We start from the raw sequence: 21,813 nt of genomic DNA on the forward strand, positions 1-21,813 counted from the left end.
GGACTAAAAGTCATTCCCCAATTGATAAATGGTTAAAGGCTATAAACAAGCAATTTTCAGATGAAGAAATCAAAACTGTCTATAGTCATATGAAAAAATGCTCTAAATCACTATTGATTAGAGAAATGCAAAACAGAATAACTCTGAGGTACCACATCACAGCTATCATATTGATTAATATGACAGAAAACGAAAATGATAAGAGAGTTGTCATAGGGCCTCAGTATAGGAGAACCAGGTCACTAGACATTCCCCCTTCTCTTTCCACCAGACCCTTATGGAAGCAGAAGTGGAAAATGGAAGGAAGCCAGGGAAGTTAGGAACGGAGGAAGTTAAGAGTATCAATAATAGTGCCTGCACCAGCTACAGAGTGCCAAGAGTCTAGGAAAGCTGAGTTCAGGGCAGCAGACTCCTGATTCCAGGCAGCCTCAAGAGAGATCTTGATTATTACAGGCAGGGGAACTTAGTTTTACTGGGGGTTCACAAACTCTTTGGTAGTCTGTAGACAGATTTAAGTAAATTTACATGAAGAAAAAAATTACATTTTTATTTTGACTAACTTTTCTATTATAATTCTATGTATTTTATTTAATGTATTTAAAATCATTGAGAGAAGAGGTCAATAGCCTTCACCAGACTGTCACAGGAGTCTATAGCACAAAGAAGGTTAAAGACCCCTTCTTAAGATGTTCTTGGGCACAGGCTTATCAGCTTATCAGTGCAGATTGTTAATACCATTTCTCTTCCCTGCACCAAGACTTGGACTCTTTCCAGTTCTGCTTGAGTGGTGGGATCTGGGGCTCTGGAGTAGAATTGGTCAATTAAAGACTATTTGAAATTATTTGTAAGGATTTCTTCAGGTGCACTCTGATGCCAGAAGGAAGGTCTGGACTTTTGGACTTTGGTCAGAAATTTTCTCTTTTCCTCCTCTCTACATTAAAGGACACATGCACAAGAGAGAACTTTGCTTGGGAACTAATGGCTTTGTGTTGCTAATGGTCATTATACCTTCTTGTCTTGGAGAAGCCTATTAAAAGCAGAGAAGTTCATTACAGTAATGTAAAAATTTAAATTGATAATTAAAAAAAATTTTTTGGAGACATTAAAGCCTCTACTGTATGTTTTTTTTAACAGATAGTGGGACTTTACCCTTTAAAAAATTATTTTCATACTTTACTATGAAATTTGTGTGAATGCCTTTGGATTCTCTCTACACACCCTCCCCCCCACCTTCTCAAAGTAAATGCAGCTGAACTGAGCTGGGACAAATATTTTTCAAGCTATTGGTACACTTGAAAGTTTTTATACTCGATTCCCCAGTACACAAGCTGTATAAGTTTTGTGCACAAAGCAAGCTCTCTAATTACATATCAGTGTATGAATATTAGTATTATCACTTTGTTAATCTTTTCTTCTTTGCTTGAAGAATTGTTTGCAGGTGATGTTTTTGGTAATCCTGTTTTGTCTTTGGTCTCATTGATTTGAGTTTAAAGTGGGTTTTTTTCCCCTTAAGATTAAATTGGTCTTAAGAGTTATTGATATGGGGGTATCTTGATGAATCCGCAACTTCTTCTCTCTCCCCTCCATCCCTTCCCCCCCCACACAAACTGCCTGCAGCTTATTTTATGAAGTATTTAATAAATAACTAAACTAGTCACAAGTGGAATATCATGAAAGAAATCAAATGATTTTATGCAAGGTATCTTATGGTGTGGCCTTATTTGTTCATCCTTCTGGAAGAGGGACCTCGGGCCTGTAGCTTCTCATATCCCCTGACCATCCTTAAGTAGAAATCATCTTAGCCTACATGGAACAGATGCTGCTCCTTCCACAGGTGTCTTCCAAATTCTTCAGATTGTTTAGCTCAATAATGTCCATTTAAAAATTTCTGCCTCCATGTGATTGTGCAAAGTCTGATCCTTTGGCTGAGTCACAGCACAAGTCTGAGTAAATCCATTTTAAACCTAGTTTAGACTTTGAATAAGTGTGCAGCTAGCCTGCATGATCTGGTGGTATGCACATGCACTAATCCCATTTCCCCATGCTAATTCCATCTCCCAGTGACACTTTAACAGATGAGGAGCTGAGGCAACACTAATCCTATCTCCTCATAAATATGTGTATCAATCAAAATACCTTTGCTCTTATATACAAGTTTTTTACTCCTTTCTATAAAAAGCAAAGCACTTTGAATCCAGCTGGCTGCACCCAACTGACTTGCTGCCTTGGTGTGCTAAATGAAATCCTCTTTACTCTCTTTTCCTAAGTTTGCCTCCTTGACCAGGATGAATTCCAAACCACGATTTATTTTAACAAATTTGGCAAGCCAACCAGGAGCCACTTTGTTTGTGTAACTGTTACTGGTGAGCCAGCATGTGGAACTTTGTCCAATCACGGATCACAGTGGAATCCCACAATGGTCAGTCAGCTATGAAGTGAGCAGAGAATTAAACTCCCAAACTTCTGAAGGCCAAGGAAAAATAGGTCCCAAATCCAAAATTAATTCTTATTTGTGCATGAAGCAAAAGAGTGGCATCATGTAGAAGAAAAGGGACCAGTGATGAGTAGTGGTCTTGCCCAGCATTAGGTTACCAAGGAACAGAAAGGCAAGGAATACTGGTGTCATTATGGAGTTGGGACAGAGTAAACCTCCTGCTGACTCCCCATTAGGGAAGCTATTAAAAACTTGGGGCAAGGGAATACTTCCAGTTCAACTGGGAGTGGCCAAAGCTTGAGTGGTAGAACTTGGTTCAGACTGGACTTGGTAGTTAGATAATTGTGAGAAGCAAATTAAGCCAGATAAATAAGGGGAATTTGTTTATTGTTAGCTGTGTATGCAACAAAACAAAAAACAGACATGGTACTTACTGCTGGGTGGACCTTTCCAGCTGAGACTCATTACCATGTCTGTATCATCTGAATTTTTCAGAAACAAAGACCATGGCACTCTTAAGAATCACTTTTGTAGGGAATAATCAGAAAAGAAAGAACTTAGGAAAGAGAAAGAAAGTGAGGCTAAGGATGTGAAAATCTGTAGTGGTCATAAAGTCTGGGGTTGCAATGCAGCTGTTTGGTTGGGTGGTGGTTGCTCTTTGTTTTTGAAGAGGACCAAAATGACATCACTATGCTAGAGTGATGTTTCAGTGTGTCCAACTGTGGCTGATCAGACCAATACGAGCTCAGAATGTTCTACCATAGATTGGGCACAAATGGTCCATGTGAACATTTGGGGTGAATTCTCCAAGTCTGAGCAGCTTGTGTTTCTCTTGATCAATGTCAATTCTACTTTGCTCACAAAGCATAGTACCTTCTCTGATGTGGGCACACCATGCTAAGCAGTCCTGTGCAAGTGTCACACAATCCATTCCAAAGTTCTGAGAAAGGCCTTGAGACTGTCCTTGTATCACTTCTTCCTTCTGACTACCATGTGAAAGCTTGCCCTGAGTGAGTTCTCCATAAAATAGTCTTTTTGGCAAGTATACAATGCAGCAAGATAGAGTAGAAGAGACAAAGGCCTAGAAAGGTAGATTTACAAAATGAAAGGGGGCACAGTGTTTTACTTCAAAAGGGAGGCTTACTTTAAGAGAATTTGCAAAAAACTGGTGCAGGATGAAGCTTCTGCCCCAAGGTGACATCTTCAGATTATCAGAGGGCCCCAGTCATTACCTCTGCCCTATCCCACTACCACCCTTTTCCCCATCCTGCTGGCTGGAGCCACCAATTGGCCAGTCTCAAGATATATTTTCGGTATTTAAGGAAATCAAACCTTAAAGGAAAAGATAACTAGTATTTGGCATTATAGCAATATGTTTAGAAAGTGCAAAAGTAAGTTTTGTTAAAGGCATAATTGGAGCAAAATTACTCTGTATTTATCTTGAATGTAGTCAGCATAGATTGCCAAAAGTGATATACTGAATTATTTTCTACATAAAGTATTTGGAAGTGCATTCAACTGAATGGAAGTGCATTCAACTGAATAGATGTTATCTGACCAGTAAAATATTTGTTTGATGTTTTAAATATATTATTTTTGTATGTTCTTATTGTGTTTCTAAAAGTTTTCTTGTATTGTGAGTTTTGGAAAACCGTCGTATCAGAAATGCTGTTGACTTGAAAAATAATCCGTTACAATTATGTCATTATGAAGTTAAATTCTCTTTTAATCTTTTATAAATTGAGCTGTTAAAGAAAGTGGTCAAAACACTTGAAAACTGTTAAATATTTTATTGAGTATATTTTGCTGTAAAATCAATAATAATGTTATTACTGTTCTTTTTTGGGGGTAGAAGTAGCAAAGACCTTTTAAGTTGCCCTTATCTGTGAAACTTTGAGGACTTTCTATTCAGCCTGGGCCATAAGATCCTATTAGCCCTGATGATTGCATGCTGTAAAATGCTAAAGTAATGGAGTTTGAGAAACTAGGATCACTCCCACAGTCAAAATGCAGGGACTTACAAGTTTGCTAATAGTAGAGAGTGAGGGGTTTTTTTTGGTGTTTTTTTTGTTTTTTGTTTTTTTAGTGAGGCAGTTGGGGTTAAATGACTTGCCTAGAGTCACACAGCTAGGAGGTATTTTGTGTCTGAGGCCAGATTTGAGCTCAGGTCCTCCTGACTCCAGGGCCGGTGCTCTATCCACTGCGCCACCTAGCTGCCCCAAGAGTGAGTTTTACCTGACATTATTTGCTTATTACTTATGAAAATTATGAAATTGTTCCTGTTAATGAATTGTATGTATTGAAGTTGCATCTTGGAACCAACTTAGTAACAATAGACCTTACATTCAAAGTTTTCATTTTTGCCTTAGAAATACTGAAATAAGAAATACCAATTGGAGGCTTACCACAGTCAGCATTTTTTTCTGGGGTTTTGCATGAACAATCATGTATTCATTGTATTGTGAAACTCCAAAAATGTGGAGTTTTTTTTATTAAATTATTCTTCATTTATAAATGAAGCAAAAATAAGATATCCTTATTGTTAGATATTATTGCCACATGAGAAAAATGATAATATCCTAGCTCTAAGTTGTGATTAGTGAAATTTTGCTATTAGAGGTAAAATCTCTTGGGATTATAATTTGATATTATTATGAATTTTGATTTCAGGTATGTTTGTCTGAATTGTCATTAAGCCAATAGTTCAAGAGGACGCTCTATGCTACCCAAAGGGAGTGTGGTCTGGAAACTGGTACAGGTGTATGTGCTTGGGAAATTTGAGGGTGTGACCTTGCATAGGCAAAGGTAGGATCCTCTTGACTCACTTTCACCTTGTACTATTTCTTTTCTGAACAGGAAAAAATTTCCCTCCTGGTTAATTCTAAGCTTGGATATGATATCCTGTGAATAATGTGAATTTTTGTTGTATGATTGGCTGTTAACTGTGACTCTTACCTGGAATCAAACTGAGATAAGGGAATTTTTTCCCTGTTATGGCTTATGTCAGGTCAATCTGTGCCCTTGAGACAGTTTTGGTACTGTAATAACCATATTCCTCCTTTTTCCTTTTGAAGCAAATTTCTATAATCAAGGCAGGTGAACAGTGGAAGTTTTTGTTGTTATAATACTAAATCTATTAATTATTAAATTAATACAAAAAGATCTGAGTTACCGTAATAGGATGCAAGTATGAAAGATCTCATTATTTTTAATCTGAATTTGTGGTCAGCTCCATATCTCAAGCAACTGAGTAAATGACTCAGCCTTGACATCCTGTGCTAATAGTTATATATTCATGATTAGGTCCTTGAAGTATATCATTCTTTCAGGATGATATGAAGATAACATATCCTCTAAAAAGGGCAACAGGATAAAGATGTAAATTAAAAGAAAATTAATGAAGTAGTGAATTTTGAGAAAGTAACAAGATTAGACTGTTAGAAATCTTAGGCCTAGGATACACACACACACACACACACACACACACACACACACACACACCCCTTCCAAATGTTTCTAATGGGAAATTCAGGCTTTGAGTTTTAGTAATAAGTTCTAAAAATTGGATTAAGGATTTTACATGTGAAATTGCATTAATAATTTTAAATAAAAATTTAAATAATCTTTCTCTTATTTTGAAGTCTCTGTCTGATAATATTAAGCGACAGAAAGATTGATTTTCCAAATCCGGTCCTCATGGATCTTTAAGATTCTTCCTTCAGCCTGTCAATAGATGTATCAGAATGTCCATAACAGACACAAAGTTTGAGTAAAGATAGGAAAAGCAAGCACTATGTAAAAACCAAAATTCTCTGAAGTTTCAGGCGAATCATTGGTTTTTAACTTGGTGTTCTTCTTATAGCTCTGTTTTTAATAGGATTGGATCCATAAGGTCTGAACTGGCTTTCACCACATGAACTAATTACTGGAAGAACAATTTTATTAGACCTTATCATGTTTAACCAAATTATACTGTCTTATCACTAGCAGGCCTTAGCAATATTACCTAGAGAATCTCTAAGTGACTTTGGGATGGCTAATGAAATTCTACCACACATCTGCCTTGACCCATGCACAGCTGTTTGAGACCCACAAGAAATGCTTGTCAGATTCTTGAAGATCATGGACCCTGCCAAAGGACTTGAAACCCCTAAAACTACAACTATATTGGGTTTCTTTACTCACCCTGTTATAATTTTGCTTGTTTTATTAGTTCTATGGGTCATGGACCTGTTATCTTTTTTGTAGGCTGATTTTCTTTTCTGTTTGGACTGTCATAGGTTTGGGAACTGAGGCCCTTGCACTACAAGTTTGTCTGTCATGGTTTTCCCACAGTGTTTATGCAGAGGCCCATTGTGTGGTCTCTAGATGTCTTTTTTTGTCAACAGTTTAAGTCATTGGAGGAGAAAACTGCCATGAAATAGGAGAAAGTGGGCAACCCTAGCATTTGGACATCCACAGATTGACTTTATTGAACTGCCATCTAAGTTTCTGCCATACTTCTTCCTAACAGGGCTTTTTCTATCATATTGCTCATGTATGGGATGGGATGCAGTATAGCACTATTGAATAAAATGGACACATTTTTGCAAGTAATTCTTAATAAAATCATAGGTGCAGTAGAGGACCTTAATACTGAAGTCCACACACTTAGCGATGCGGTCTTACAAAATGGGCTGGCTCTAGATTTCCTTCTGACAGAGAGTGATGCACCCGAGTTCTTGACAATTTTGATGACATTCAGATCCATATAGACTTAGTTTGAAAAGCTTGGAAAAAGTTCCAGGAGGATGGGAAAGAACCCTGGTCCCTATGGGAACGGCCAACCTCTAGGATCCCAAATCTCTCATGGCCAAAGTATCTGTTTGTTGATCTCTTGTGTGTCCTCATAGTGATTGTGTCTTGCTTGTGTTTACAATGCCTCCACTGGTGCAAAGAACCGATTCTCAAGCCAAGTTTCAAATTAGAGGAAGCAGAGATTAGGATGATGCAGTTTAGGATAGAGGAGCGATATAGGTTCAATTGTGGTGCTACGCTCTGAGTATGGTTAGCACCAGAGGGAGTGACTGCAAAGTCAGCTATTTGTTCCGAGTCACTCTTAATGAATCCACTTTCAACCTGGTTTAGACTTTGAGTATATGAGGAGCTAGCCTTCAGGAGATGCAATCCCATCTCCCTATGATACTGTAATGAGAGAAGAGCTAAAATGGCACTAATCCCATTTCCTCATAATTATGTATACCAATCAAAATACTTTTGCCCTTTTATGAAAACTGTTTAATAAAAGTAACACTGCCTTGCTGCCTTGGTCTCTAAATAAAATCCTTTTAACTTTCTTTTCCTGAGTTTGCCTCATGGGTGAGTTCCAAACCAAGATTTATTTTAACATGATTCTACCTAGTGTTGTGTGAGAAGGCCTATGAGGACTTTTCCTCTGTATTGAACTGCTCCTTAGCCACCTTCTGTACTGAAATGATTGTCTGAAAGAATGTGTGTGGGGGGAGTTTCTTAAATATTGCTAACAGCACAGGCAGCTGCAGCACTTACTAGGCTGGGAGGATAGTGGACTTGGCAATTACACCTTCTATCCATTCTAGATTTTCCGTATCCCAAAGCTAGAGCATACCTTTTACCATCATATCTTTCAGGTTTAAGAGATCCTCTGAGGATATAGATGGATTGTTTCCATATTCTCTTCTTTGAGTTTCATTAAAGAACGTGTTCTTACATGGACAGGTTAGACAAAAGGATAAGGGTTGTGAAAAGATGGCACATAAATAAACAGTTCCATGACCAAACTCTGTTCCAACCTACTTAGCGAAACCTTGTGTCTTTTAGGCTTCAATTGATTAGTTTGGTCTATTCCTTTTCTGCATCTTTGCACAGTGATGTGCTCTATTGCTACTTAAGACTGACCTCCTCGTCAATTTCCCATTGATAAGCATCAGAAGCCATTTTCTCTTTTGCTTGTATATGGTCTGTAGCTGTCACTGTTACTGTTGGAGTTTGATTCAGCCCATGACAGAATACATCTGGAACAAACATGAACAAAGATCAAATAAGTACAAATTTGAGAGAAAATGAACAACTTATCTTGGAGAACTAAAGCATATGATTCCACTTCTGTAAGGAGTCATAAAAAATATTTGTAAACTCTTCCTCAAATTTCCAAGTATCAAGTCAGTAGTTTCCTGGGATAGCAGAGTGGGGCATGGGGTCAAGGTCAAAGTTTTATGTGCAAAACAGTGAGAACGGTTAGTGAAAGAAGTTTGGGGCATTGGTAGAATGGAATAGGAACAAAGAACTGTGGCCAGCATGAACAAGGAGACTGGGAGACAGGGTAGAGACTGTTTAATAAAATGGAAAACAGCTTAGGTCCCTTGTGGAGCAGCTTGTGTTGCCTTTCGTACCAGGCAGATGGTGGGGCTACATATAGGATCTGCATACATACATCTCATACTTTGTGTGAAAGAGTAATCTGGTAAAAATAAATGATGGAAAAGATGGAATTATCTTCACATGGAATATGTAGGTTATAGATTAGGTAAAAAAATTCAAATTATTTTGATGCCCGTATATCCCAGTTTCTAATAAACACATTATCAATAGCAGGCCTTCTGTAACTTATGGTTGCTTTGAAGCTCAGCAACTTAAGGGCAGAGATGATTTCCTTTTTTTAAAAATCTTTATATCTCCAGCACCTAGCAAAGTGACTTGTGCTGAATAGGCACTTAATAAACATCTATTGAATTGTAGCAGAGAAGCCCTAGGGTTTCTGGGATACAGATGTGCTAAATTGTAAACTAGCCCCATGGCCCAGTTGAAGCAACCACCAGAGGTTGGCCACTGCTTCTACCTTTGCCTGGAAGTAACATAGTCGATAGACTATAAATCAGCCTCAGAATTGTTTATTTTTTTTTTAAGATTTGTTGACTCTGATCCAACCCTTTATCACCTCCCTGTGAGTGGAGACTGTGCATGGATGTAGCAAATGGATCTAGCAAATTGTGTAACCACAAGTAGGGAAGCAGGACATTTGATCTGTTATAGAAGGAAGTACTACTCTGAGGGGTTACTGGCCTCTCTCTTTTCTGAGCCTAATGATATTTAGCCTAGAAAAGTAGAATTAGACTAGGCTTCTTTACCATTGGTTCTCAACTGACTCTCATAAAGCTGCGTGCATTGCTAGGAAGAAAGAACCTCAGAGCCCAGGGAAGCTTTCTATGCAGTAGATAAATTGAGTTTGGAAGCTTTTAATTACCTGAGTGGTTTCCTGTGTATGTGTGTTTGTCTTTCTCTGTGTCCTAAGCATGCCTGAAAATTCTCATGAAGTAATTGTACAAAGGTGGCAAATCTTAGATGCAGCTAACTAGTACCTTGGGTAGAGCACTGGACCTGGAACTGGGACAGTCCCGAGTTGAAATCCAGCCTGGACCTGACTAGCTGTGTAATCTGAGGCAAGTTACTTAATTCCTAGTTACCTCAGTTTCCGCATCTACAAAATGTGGATGATAGCACATACTGCCAATGGTTGTGAGGATACAAATGAGATATTTTAACCTTAAATAGCTATATACATTATGAAAGTTATTATTTGTGTGGTATATAACAGCATATCAGTGTGGTAAGGCTATATCATATCTGCTTTTAACTGGTATGAATTCAAAATTCAACGAGAGAGAAAAATAATCATTGTATATTGTACACATTTACACACACATGTTGCTCTTCAGAATTATACATGATAGACAAAACCATTAAATGGGAAGTGGTTCTTCTGTGATCAACTGCAGTGTCCTATCTCTGGCCAGCTGCCATCTGGAGATTCTCCATCCTGTCACTGGCTCCTCTCCATGGCGCAGCAGTGATCTGGCCCTTGTCCAGAACTGCAGATACTGCCAAAAGCTTTTGGCTTCTGTCCTTCCTACAATGTCAAGCCTGTCCCGTTTTCCATGGACTGCTGGAAGTACTAGGGAGGAGGGATTGCTAGCAGAGTGTGTTAGTGAAGGGGCACCTGTAGGGTTTGCATGATGTGGGGGAAATAGGCCAGATCCACATCATATACCAGATTCATATCCAGGCCCAGACCAAATAACCCAACACTTAGATCAAATCCTTATCTTGGTCATAGGACATAGATATGAAGATGGCATAGTAGAGGGTGAATCCTAGCTGGACTCTCCCGACATTCCCTTCTAAACAACTTTAAAATAATGTGTCAAATCGAATTCTGGAACAGCATAGCCACCAAAAGATCAGGGTGGACATTTCCAGCCAAAGAAAACTTAGGAGGTCAGAATGAGAGGTCTGTGACGCTGGGATGGGGGAACATAATGTGACAGAAATACCAGCTATGGGAATTGGAAGCTGCAGCTGCAAAAACAGAAGCAGAAGCAGTTCAGGGAGCTCTGACTATCCAGAGATGGTAAGAGGTTTGGACAACTGGTCAGAGACCAGGGTGCAGGACCAGGTGCTGCTTGGCAACTCCAATGCCCATGACATAGTTTTGGGTGCCCGTTTCAGGGTGAAGAGGAATGCTTGTGACCACAAGGGAACAGAGGCCCTAGTCACAGCTCCAGTGCAGAGAGAGAGAGCAAAGAACCCCAGTTCCTGGTTGAAGTTCCAGGATAGAGAGAGGAGCACTAGTGTTTGTAGTCACAAGGGGAGCAGAGGCCCTTCCTGGGTAGAGACTGAAATGCAGGCCAGGAAATAACTAATCACACCTCACCCTGGATCACACCACATTGAAAACAGTAAAAATGTACAGACTCCAAGAGCTAGCTGTGAAAACAGCAGAGATAAAAAGCCTGAAGCTTGGAATAGTAAGCCCTACCCCACCAGAGATGAACAGAGCCCAACTCTAGCATAAAGTTTAAAGTCAAGAAATAGGCTGGGAAAAGAAGCAAAAAACAATAAAAAACAGAATCTGAACATTAAAACGCTACTATGGTTACAGGGAAGCTCAAGACAAACTTAGAAGAAATAACAAAAAACAAAAACCAAAACATTTACAAGCAAAGCCTCAATGTAAAAAATGTAGATTGGACACAGGTCCCGTGAGAATTACTGGAAAAGCTAATGAAAGAGATCTAAAAAAAGAATTTAAAAAAAAGATTTTGAAAATCAAATAAGAACAGCAGAGGAAAAATTGGGAAAAGAAATGAGAGGAGTGGGGCAAGAAGGCAAAGTATAGGCAGCAACCCATTGAAATCTTTTAATATTCCCCTCTAGACAACTTCAAAATAATGCCTCAAATCAAATTTTGGCTTGACCAACATTTGGAAGAATTTGGCAGAACTAACAAAAGGTCAAGATGAGATGTTTTTCCAGCCCAAGACAACTTGGGAGGATGGCAGGAGAGGCCTGTGACACTGGGGTGGAAGCCTGTCTGAAGTGCACACATGAGGTAGCAGCGGCAGAAGTGGCTTTGAGCGTTCTCAGGGGGTCTCATATCTGGGCAGCAAGAGGTTACAGAGAACTCTTTGCTGGCACTGGGTGTAGCGAGAGCTGATCGGCAGCTCTCTTGCACATAAGCAGTTCTGGGTCTCAATTCCAGGGTGGACAGGAGTACATATAGTTGGTCCCGAGGGAGGAAGCACTCTGGTTGCAGTTCTAAAGCAGAGAAGAACACTAGCATTTGTGGATACGGGAGAGCAAGGCAGCCTGGTCACAGTTTCAGGCCGAGAGAAACAGGAGCAGTTGCTGTCGCAGGGGAGCAGGAGCTCTTCCTGGGTAAAGACCAGAGTACAGCTCAGGAGAGCAGCTTTGTTTCATGTTTTAAATATATGATATTGTATATGTCATGATTTTATTTCTAAATTTTTCTTATAGTGTAAAATTTGGGAAATCATTATATCAAAAATGCTGTTAGAAAAACAACTTTTAAAAAATCTGGGTGCTGTTAGATTATGAATTGAGCTTTTAAAAGAATGTGATAAAAGAAATTTGAAAACTGTTAAATATTCAATGGGGTATGTTTTGTTTTAAAACAGAATAAGTTTATAGAATAAAAAGTGGGTTTTCATTTGAAAATTTTTGGCTATTGTAAAAATTATGACAATGTATAGGATGGTTTGCAGATGTATTTCAATACATTTATATGAATCAACTATATTTGCTGTATTTGCTGTAGTATGAAACCCTAGAATGAGGTTAGTTTTAATTTGTAAGTAAAGGATGGATGAAATCTAACTGTTAGGGAGACATGAAGAAATGAATAATATTGAAGCCCTAAGCTATGGTTAGTGAAATTATGTTATGAGAGGTAAAAACTCTTGTGACTATAATTTACTATTGTTTTGAGTTTTGAATACAGGGATGGTTGTCTGAATTGTCACGAAGCCGCTAGCAGATGTGCTGCAGTCTGAGAACTGCACCGTAAGCATGTCTGTTCCTGGGAAAAGTTGAGTGGATGACGTAGAATCCTTTTGACTCAGTTTCTCTATTGCAGTATTTCTTTTCTGAACAGGAAGTTTTCCCACCGGCTTAATCCTGAGCCTGGCTTTTGATAGCTCGTGACTATATGATTGGCTGTCAGATATGACTCAACTGGAATCAAGCAGAGCTGAGGGAGTCTTCTTTCCCTGTTACGTAGACCTCAGATCAGTCTGTGCCCTTGAGGAGATGAGTCTTGATATTGTCATAACAATATCCCTCCTTTTCCTTTCACAGTAAATTTCTATAATGAGGGCAAGTGAGTAGTAGAAGTTTTGTGAATGCAATACTGAATCTAGGGTGAGGCTAGAAATCCCTATGTTAGTATAAGAAGATACAAGTATCATCATTTTAATCCATATTTGTGATGAATTTATAATATAGGGATGATATCCTTCTAAAAGGGGAATTAGACAAAGTAATAAAACAGATATAATGTAAAAGCTTTCTAATTAAATGGAATAGTAAATTTTGAGAAAGGAACAGGATTCAATTATTTTCTCTAGAACTAAATACATATGTATATGATTGGCTTCCAAATGTATCTAGTATAAAAATTCAGGCTTTGAATTTATTTTAGTAATAAGTTCTCAAAATTGGATTAAGGATTTTATATAAAAATTGCATTGTTAAGTGTACAGAAAATGAAATCATTTTTCTTTTTTAAAGTATGTGCCTGATAATTTTAAAAGAAAGAAGAGTTCATTTTACAGGTTAGACTCTCATGATTTTTTTTTAAAGATTCTTTTGTCAGGTACAGGGTTTAGATAAAGAAATAGAAATTGAAAATTCTCTTAAGTTTCAGTTTTGGTAAACCAAATTGAAGAGATTCTACAAAATTGTATTAAGTATTGTCACTAGCAGATTTTATCAGAATTATCTAGGAATCTCTACAAGTGACTTGGAACCAGAGAAGCAGAGCCTCTTTCAGAACTGTTCTGAGAATGAAGCCTGTTACAGAATGTCCAAGAGATTTCCAGGGATTGGTGACAACATCGGACATCTAGGACTCAAGACAAAATGTGATGATTAAATGGACATTGGCAGTCAGTTACTAGGATACGAGGAGACTTGATGTTAGTTTATGCTGATGACAATTGTTGTGTTTCTTTAGCCTTTTATTTCATGGTGTTTATGTTTATGTTTAAGTTTTCTTGGTTACTTTGGTGACATGTAACCATCCCTTCTCAAAATTAGTTCATTGTTAGCCATCTAAGTAGTTTGATCTTGACTTACATAGATTTGACGTATGTATTTCTGATTCTAAATATTTGAAAAATCTTATTATATTTGGTTTATTAGATAAGTGATCCGTGGGAGGTGGGGGGAGTGGGATGTCATTCCTCCACAAATCAAAAGAGGGAACTGAAAGAATTGAGGGGATTAGAACAGCAAGTGATAGTAGGAATTGAATGAGTAACACCGACTCCATCTTGTGACTCAATTCTGCACCTGGCTCAGTTCCCTTTCTATTCAGTTATGGGTCTAGTCTATTTCTCTCTTGTGATAAACTTTATTCAATTGTGGGAATTGAGAGAAAACTACATTCCATTGTTTGAACCTAGCCCTGTATGGCTGGGAAGCTGGGCCATCTCTACCCACTGCGTAGAGACCCTTAGCTAAGGACCTAGATCATGGGGCCCAGAGACCCAGTCAGATCCTAAGATTGATGCTAGGAGTTTTCTCACAATTATGCTTCTCAAATAACCCATATATCTTATCTGAAACCTGGCCCTAGGTTAGTCAATTAGTTAGTGTTTCTGTGTTCCTTTGAGTAAGTACAAACACTTGGGGGGAGTAGATACCTCTTCTTCTGATTTCAGGGAATTGCACCTGTTTGCTCTCTCCCTCCCAAGTTGGATAGTCCCTAATCTTTCCTCCAATTAGAAATCAGATTGCCTAATTTTATATTCTGGTTAATTGTTTTATTTTAATTAATTGGTCTTATTTAATAGTTTTTAATCCATAAAAATATGTCTCCTCCTGTATTCAGTCCAGCCCTAAGCTGAAGAAGTCTGGTCCTGATTTGTTATGCAACTGGCATGCATTGCTTAATAAATTGATAAGCTTAAATGGTTGAATCTTTGTTTTTTCAGTCATTTCATCTTTTACCCACCATAAAGGACTGGTTAAATATTAGGAAAACTATAGCTATAACTGACTATATCAATAACAAAAATAACAAAAATCACCTAATTATTTCAATAGATACAGGAAAAAAAACTTTTGACAAAATAAAACACCCATTACTATTAAAAACACTAAAAAACATAGTAATAAATGGAGTTTTCCTTAAAATGATAATCAGTACCTATCTATCTAAAAAACAAGTAATATCTGTAATGGCGATAAACTATAAGTCTTCCTAATAACTTCAAGATAAAGCAAAGATATCCATTATCATCATTATTATTTATTTTTTGTACTAGAAATCCTAGTTGTAGCAATAAGACAAGAAAAAGAAATTGAAAGAATAAGAATAGGCAGTGAGGAAACAAAGCTATCACTCTTTGCAGACAATATGATGGTATACTTAGAAAACTCTAAAGAATCAATTAAAAAACTACTGGAAACAACAACTTTAGCAAAGTCATAGGGTGTAAAATAAACACATATAAATCATCAGCATTTTATATATTACCAATAAAACCCAGAAAGAAGAAACAGAAAGAGAAATTCCATTTAAAATAATAGTAGATAGCATTAAATACTTGGGAATCTACCTGCCAAAACATACCCAGGAACTATATGAATACAACTATAAAACACTGTTCACATAAATACAGTGCTAAACAGTTAGAGAAAGATTAATTATTGCTTATGGGTAGATAAAGTTAATATAATAAAAATGATCATTCTACCTAAATTTACTTATTCAGTGCCATACCAATCAAGCTACCAAAGAATTATTTTATAGAGTTAGAAAAAATAATAGCAAGATTCATCTAGAAGAACAAAAAAATTAAGAATGTCAAAGGAATCAATGAAAGAAAAATACGAAGAAAAGTGGCCTAGTAGTACCGGATTTAAAATTATATTATGAAATGGTAATTATGAAAACAATTTGACATTGGCTAAGAAATAGAGTGGTTGATCAGTGGAATAGATTAAATGCAGGATATACAAAGGTAAATCACAACAGTAATCTAGTATTTGAAAAATCCAAAGATCCAAGCTTTTTGGGTGAGAACTCACTATTTGACAAAAACTGGGACAACATGAGAGCAATCTGGTAGAAACTAGGCATGGATCAACATCTCACACTGTCTACCAAGATAATGTCAAAATGGGTTTGGACATAAAGGGTGATTTCATAAACAAATCAGTGGAGCATGGAAAAAATTACCTGTAAAGTCTATGGATAAGGGAAGATTTTGTGACCAGAGAGATAAAGGATCATGGAAGGTAAAATGGATCATTTTGATTACGTGAAATTAAGAAGGTTTTGCACAAACAAAACCAATGCAACTAAAATTAGAAGGAAAGCAAGAAATTTGGAGGAAATGACAAGTTTCTCTGATATAGGCCTCAGTTCTCGACTACACAGGGACTGAGCCAGATTTATAAGAGTAAGAGCTGTTCCCTACTTGATAAATGGTCAAAGGATGTGAACAGGTGATTTTTAGAAGAAATCAAAGCTAGCTATAATAATATTTTAAGATGCTCTGAATAACTAATAATTAGAGAAATGAAAATTAAAACAAACACTGAGATACCATGTACTAGATTGGCTCACATGACAGAAAAGGAAAATGATAAATACTGGAAGGGATGCGGAACAATAGATATAGGGGCAGCTAGGAGGTGCAGTGGATAGAGCTCCGGCCTTGAAGTCAGGAGGACCTGAGTTCAAATCCAGCCTCAGACATTTGACACAGACACTAGCTGTGTGATCCTGGGCAAGTCACTTAACCCCAATTGCCTCACCAAAAACAAAAACAGAAATAAAAAATAGATATATTAGTGTCCTGTTGCTGGAGCTGTGAACTGATCCAACCATTCCGGAGAACATTTTGAAGCTATGCTCAAAGGACTAAAAAACTGTGCATATTCTTTGACCCAGCAATACCTCTACTAGGCCTGTATCCCAAAGAGATCAAAGGAAAAGGAAAAGGACCTATTTGTATGAAAATAATTTATAGCAGCTCTTTTTGTGGTGACAAAGCATTGGAAGTTGATGGGATGCCCATCAGTTTGGGAATGGATATACAAGTTGTGGCATATGCTTGTGTTGAAATACTCTTGTGCTATAAGAAATTAATAGGGAGATAGTTTCAGAAAAATCTGGGAAGACTTATATGAATTGATGCAAAGTGAAGTGAGCAAGCCAGGAGAACTTGTACAAAGTAACGGCAATATTGTAACAATAGTCAATCATGAAAAACTTAACTACTCTGACCAATACAGTGATCAACAACATTTTCAAAGAGCTCACGATGAAAAATGCTGTCCACTTCCCAAGAGAGAACCAATGAACTCTGAATGCTGGTTGAAGCTTATTGTTTTTCACTTTATTTTTCTTGCCTTTTTTTTCAACATGGCTAATACGGAAATATGTTTTGCATGACTTTCCCTGTGTAATGGATATCATATTGTTTGCCCTCTCAATGGATGGGGGAGGGTCTGGAAAGAGGGAGAGAATTTGGAACTTAAAATTTTAAAACTAATATTAAAAATTAATTTAAACATCTTTATTTTGAAATTGACACACTTGTGGTCTTTCCTATCTGGCTAATTTTAATTATATATGATTTTTAAAGAGTATAATTTCAATCCTACAGTAGAGTTATTACTTACCTGGGCTTATAATCATATATAATAAAAATTACCATTAACTTTAATTATCATGCAAAAAGTGCAGTATAATTGAAACAGCTGTATTTCAGGAAAAGCTAGAACCTTTTTAATAGAAGTCAGTCTATATCAGAGAATAAATAAATGAGATAGCATGGAAAGTATTGAATGTAAATCTCATTTTTCACCACAATCAGCTAAGTTACTGAACAAGAGAAATGTGAGAATCAGAACTGATCTTCCCATGAAAAACAAAGATAAAGTCTTAACTGGCAGGAAAACAGGTGATTAGAAAAAAAAATTCATGAAAAGCCTTCATTCATTCATGCAATTTAATCTATTATAGAATGATCTCACTGCCACATAACTGTTTCCTCTTTTTTTACTAAAATCACACAAAAAAGTCAAAGGAAATTCATGAAGGTCGTGTAATACATGGACATGGCTAAAATTGATTTACCAGTATTTGTCATAACTAATGTGATAGATATACCAATTAGATATACTTCCCAATGCATGCAATTGAATTTTATCCATCGATATACACAAATGATGCAAATAATATTGCTTTATAAGAACAGACCACCAACCCAAATCTTAGAAGTCCTGGAAACCTTCTTCCGTACTGGTGCTCATGACAAGGTGTCCTCTCTTCCCAGACAGAAGCCATTTGTCTGTCTCCCTCAGAGGTAGTCGTCAGTCAAGTCTACAACAGTTAACGCTACCCTCAAGTGAACATGGGCTGTTTGAATCCCAAGTTCAGAAAAACGCAGGAACCTGTCCTAGCCGTGATGGAGGAGCAGGCTACTGGCTAGGGCCTCTCGTAGGCTTCTTACAATTCTAGCTACGAGAGATATTTGTAAAGTGGTTAGCACAGTCCCTGGTACATAGCAGCTTAACAAAGTTTTCTTCTCTCCCTCCTTCTCTTTCTTTGTCCTTCCCTCCCTCCTTTCCTTTCCTTCTCCCTTCCTTCCTTTCCTTCCTTCCTTTTTTTCCATACCATCTTGCTAAATTTCCACTTCAGAACTGACATGGAGTATGATGTTTTAATCTTTCTGAACTGATCAATTACTTACTGCCAGAGATATTCCTTCCTTCAGTAAGCATTTATTAGGCACCTACTGTGTGTCAAGCTAAGTGCTAGAGATACAAAGACAAAAATAAAAAAGTCCTTGCCCATAAGGAACTTACACTTTATTGTGAAGAAACAGTAGAAAATATATACCAAGTAAGTATATGGTTTTAATCCTGGTAGTGAACCTTATTATCAATGAGAGAGTCCAGTGTCTCAACATGCAGTCCAGGAAATTGCTCTCCCTTGGTTACTCTGCCCTAGTATTGTTAAGTTGTCAGAATTTAAATTTCATAACCTTACCTGAGAAATCATAATGTGCCAAGATGAAAAATATCAAAATAATTTTCATTGTCCTGAGACAAAAGGCGATTTTTTTCACCTGAAGGGTCCTTATTGACTGTTTTCTATACAGATCTGTGGAGATTCAGCTCTTGTTGACAAAACTGGTGAATGGAACATTCACTCCCCTTATTATGAAGTCAGTTTCAGAATGTCCAGTTCCATGGAATGCCAAAGAAAAGGTCATTAGGAATTCAGTCACACGCTAAGGAACATATCTTGTTCTCAACAGGACTTGTTCTACATACAACAGGGAAATTATTTCCATAAGGTTTTTTTTTTGTTTTTTTACAATTAAATCATTCACAGGCTCAAGTCTTATCTTCATGAAAGTGTATGTTTTAACCAGCAACACAATACAAATATTGCTGGTTTATATTTCTAATTTAAACTGGGAGGGAATGACAATTTAACATTGTAAAATCACCTAACTAATCTTTTCTGCCTCTACTTTCCTTCAGTGCTTGACTCCTGTCAAACTTAGTTCTGTAGGTAATTAGCAATTTTTGCACCTGGAGTAAATAGCATAAAATGTGCTGAGGACAAATGGCATGATAACAAGCTCTTAAGGTTCTCTGGGAGACTGGGAGAGATGAGGCAGTAGGTAGACTACAGAAGATTTTACCTGGTATGTACCTGCTGGTAGATCATTTGATAGCTTTCTATTTTAACTCAATGATCCTTAGATAATTAAGCATGTATTTATATAATTAGATGTTTATGTTATATAATTAAACATTTATGTATATTTATATATTTTATTTGTATTTATATACAATTTAAATATATATTTAATTATGTATTATATTTATGTATTTATTTATAAAAATAAATTTGAATGAATACATTTTATTTTTATATTACCTAAATTTCTCCATACTTTCCTCTTCCCACTCCCAAAGAGTCATTTCATATCAAAAGAATATTTTTTAAAGGATGAAGAGAAAACCCCCAAACAAATCCAATTGATGGAAAGAATCAGAAAATATATGTGATGTTCTATACCCTATGCCTCCCACCTCTGCAGAGTTGTGGGAGAGGTTGTTTTCTCCCAACTCTTTACTGGAATTGTGCTTTTTCTTTGTCATTTTACAACATTCACTTTGGCTTGCTTTATGGTTGTTCTCTCTATATTTACATTGTTGTAACTTTTATGTATTTTATGTTTCATGTTAAAGCATTTTATCTAAATCCGTGCTTTGTATCCATCAGATTGGTCATTTTTAAACAACACATTAATATTTCACTGCATTCATCCATCACAGTTTCTTTAGCCACTCCTTAATCAATGGGCATCTACTTTGTTTCCAGTTCTTAGCTACAACAAAATGTGCTTCTACAAGTATTTTGGTGTATGAAGGGACTTTCTCTTAATCTTCTTGTATATGACTAATAATTGAATCTGTGAGTCAAAAGGATGGCCATTTTAATCTATTTATTTACCTTTTCACATCACTTTAAAATTTTTTTCCAATAATTCAATTCTATTTTATTTTCAGTTTTGAGTTCTTTCTTTCTATTGCCCACACATTGAGAAGGCAAGAAAAAAAAATCTTTACAAATATGTATAGTCATGTAAAACAAATTTCTACACTACCCATATCAAAAATAGAAAGAAAAAGAGAAGAAAATGTCTTTCAGTCTGGACTCTGCGTCTATCAACTCTATCTGGAGGTTGTTTCATTATGAATCCTTTGAAATTATGATGAATCATGGTGTTAATAACAGGTATTAAGTCTTTCAAGGATGATTATCTCCATAAGTTTGGATCAGTTCACAACTCCACCAACAATGCATTAGTGTTCCAATTTCCCCACATCTTCTCCAACATTTCTCATTTTCCTGTTTTGTCATGTTAGCCAATCTAATAGGTATGATGTGGTACCTCAGAACTGTTTTGATTTGTATTTCTCTAATCAATAGTGATTTAGACCATTTTTTTCCATATGACTACACATAGCTTTAATTTCTTCATCTGAAAACTGTTCATATCCTTGATCCTTTTATCAATTGGGGAGTAACTTGTATTCTTATGAATATGACTCAGTTTTCTATATATTTGAGAAATGAGGCCTTTATCAGAGATACTGGTTGTAAAAATTGTTTCCCAGCTTTCTGCTTCCCTTCTAATCTTGGTTGCCTTGGCTTTGGGAAAAAACTTTTTCAATTTAATGTCATCAAAATTATTCATTTTGCATTTCATAATATTCTCTATCTCTTGTTTAATTATAAATTATTCCATTCTCTATAAATCTGACAGGCAAACTATTCCTTGCTCTCCTCATTTGCTTATGATATCAGCCTTTATATCTATAGCCTATATATCATTTTGACTTTATCTTGGTATATGGTGTAAGACATTGGTCTATGCCTAGTTTCTGTCATAGTATTTTCCGGTTTTCCTGGCAGTTTTTGTCAGATATTGAGTTCTTATCCCAGAAGCTGGAGTCTTTGGATTTATCAAATAGTAGATTAGTATAGTCATTGACTGTTGTGTCTTGCATACCTAACCTATTCCACTGAGCCACCACTCTATTTCTTTGCCAGTACCAAGTAGTTTTGATGATTGCTGCTTTATAATACAACTGAAGATCTGGTATGGCTAAGCTACCTTCCCTTGCATTTGTTTTCATTAATTCCCTTGATATTCTGGACCTTTTTTTCTTTGAGATGAATTTTATTATTTTTTCTAGCTCTATAAAATTTTTTTGGTAGTTTGGTATGGCACTGAATAAGT

General features: G+C 36.7%; 1 protein-coding gene across 1 annotated transcript in view; it reads right to left on the minus strand.

Moving 5' to 3' along the window:
• Positions 1-19,188, minus strand: part of LOC144455665 (uncharacterized) — a 38,521-nt gene extending 19,333 nt beyond the window's left edge. The window contains exons 1-2 of the mRNA XM_078149094.1: positions 19,038-19,188; positions 8,351-8,466 (exon numbers count right to left, since the gene is read on the minus strand). Coding sequence (XP_078005220.1) covers positions 8,351-8,466; positions 19,038-19,086 — 165 coding nt within the window. The 5' untranslated portion in view covers positions 19,087-19,188. The remainder of the gene's footprint in view (positions 1-8,350; positions 8,467-19,037) is intronic.
• Positions 19,189-21,813: the final 2,625 nt, after the last annotated feature.

Source organism: Phascolarctos cinereus, unplaced genomic scaffold (assembly GCF_003287225.1).
Source record: "Phascolarctos cinereus isolate Bilbo 61053 unplaced genomic scaffold, phaCin_HiC Scaffold_2;HRSCAF=192, whole genome shotgun sequence".
NCBI classification, from domain to species: Eukaryota; Metazoa; Chordata; class Mammalia; order Diprotodontia; family Phascolarctidae; genus Phascolarctos; species Phascolarctos cinereus.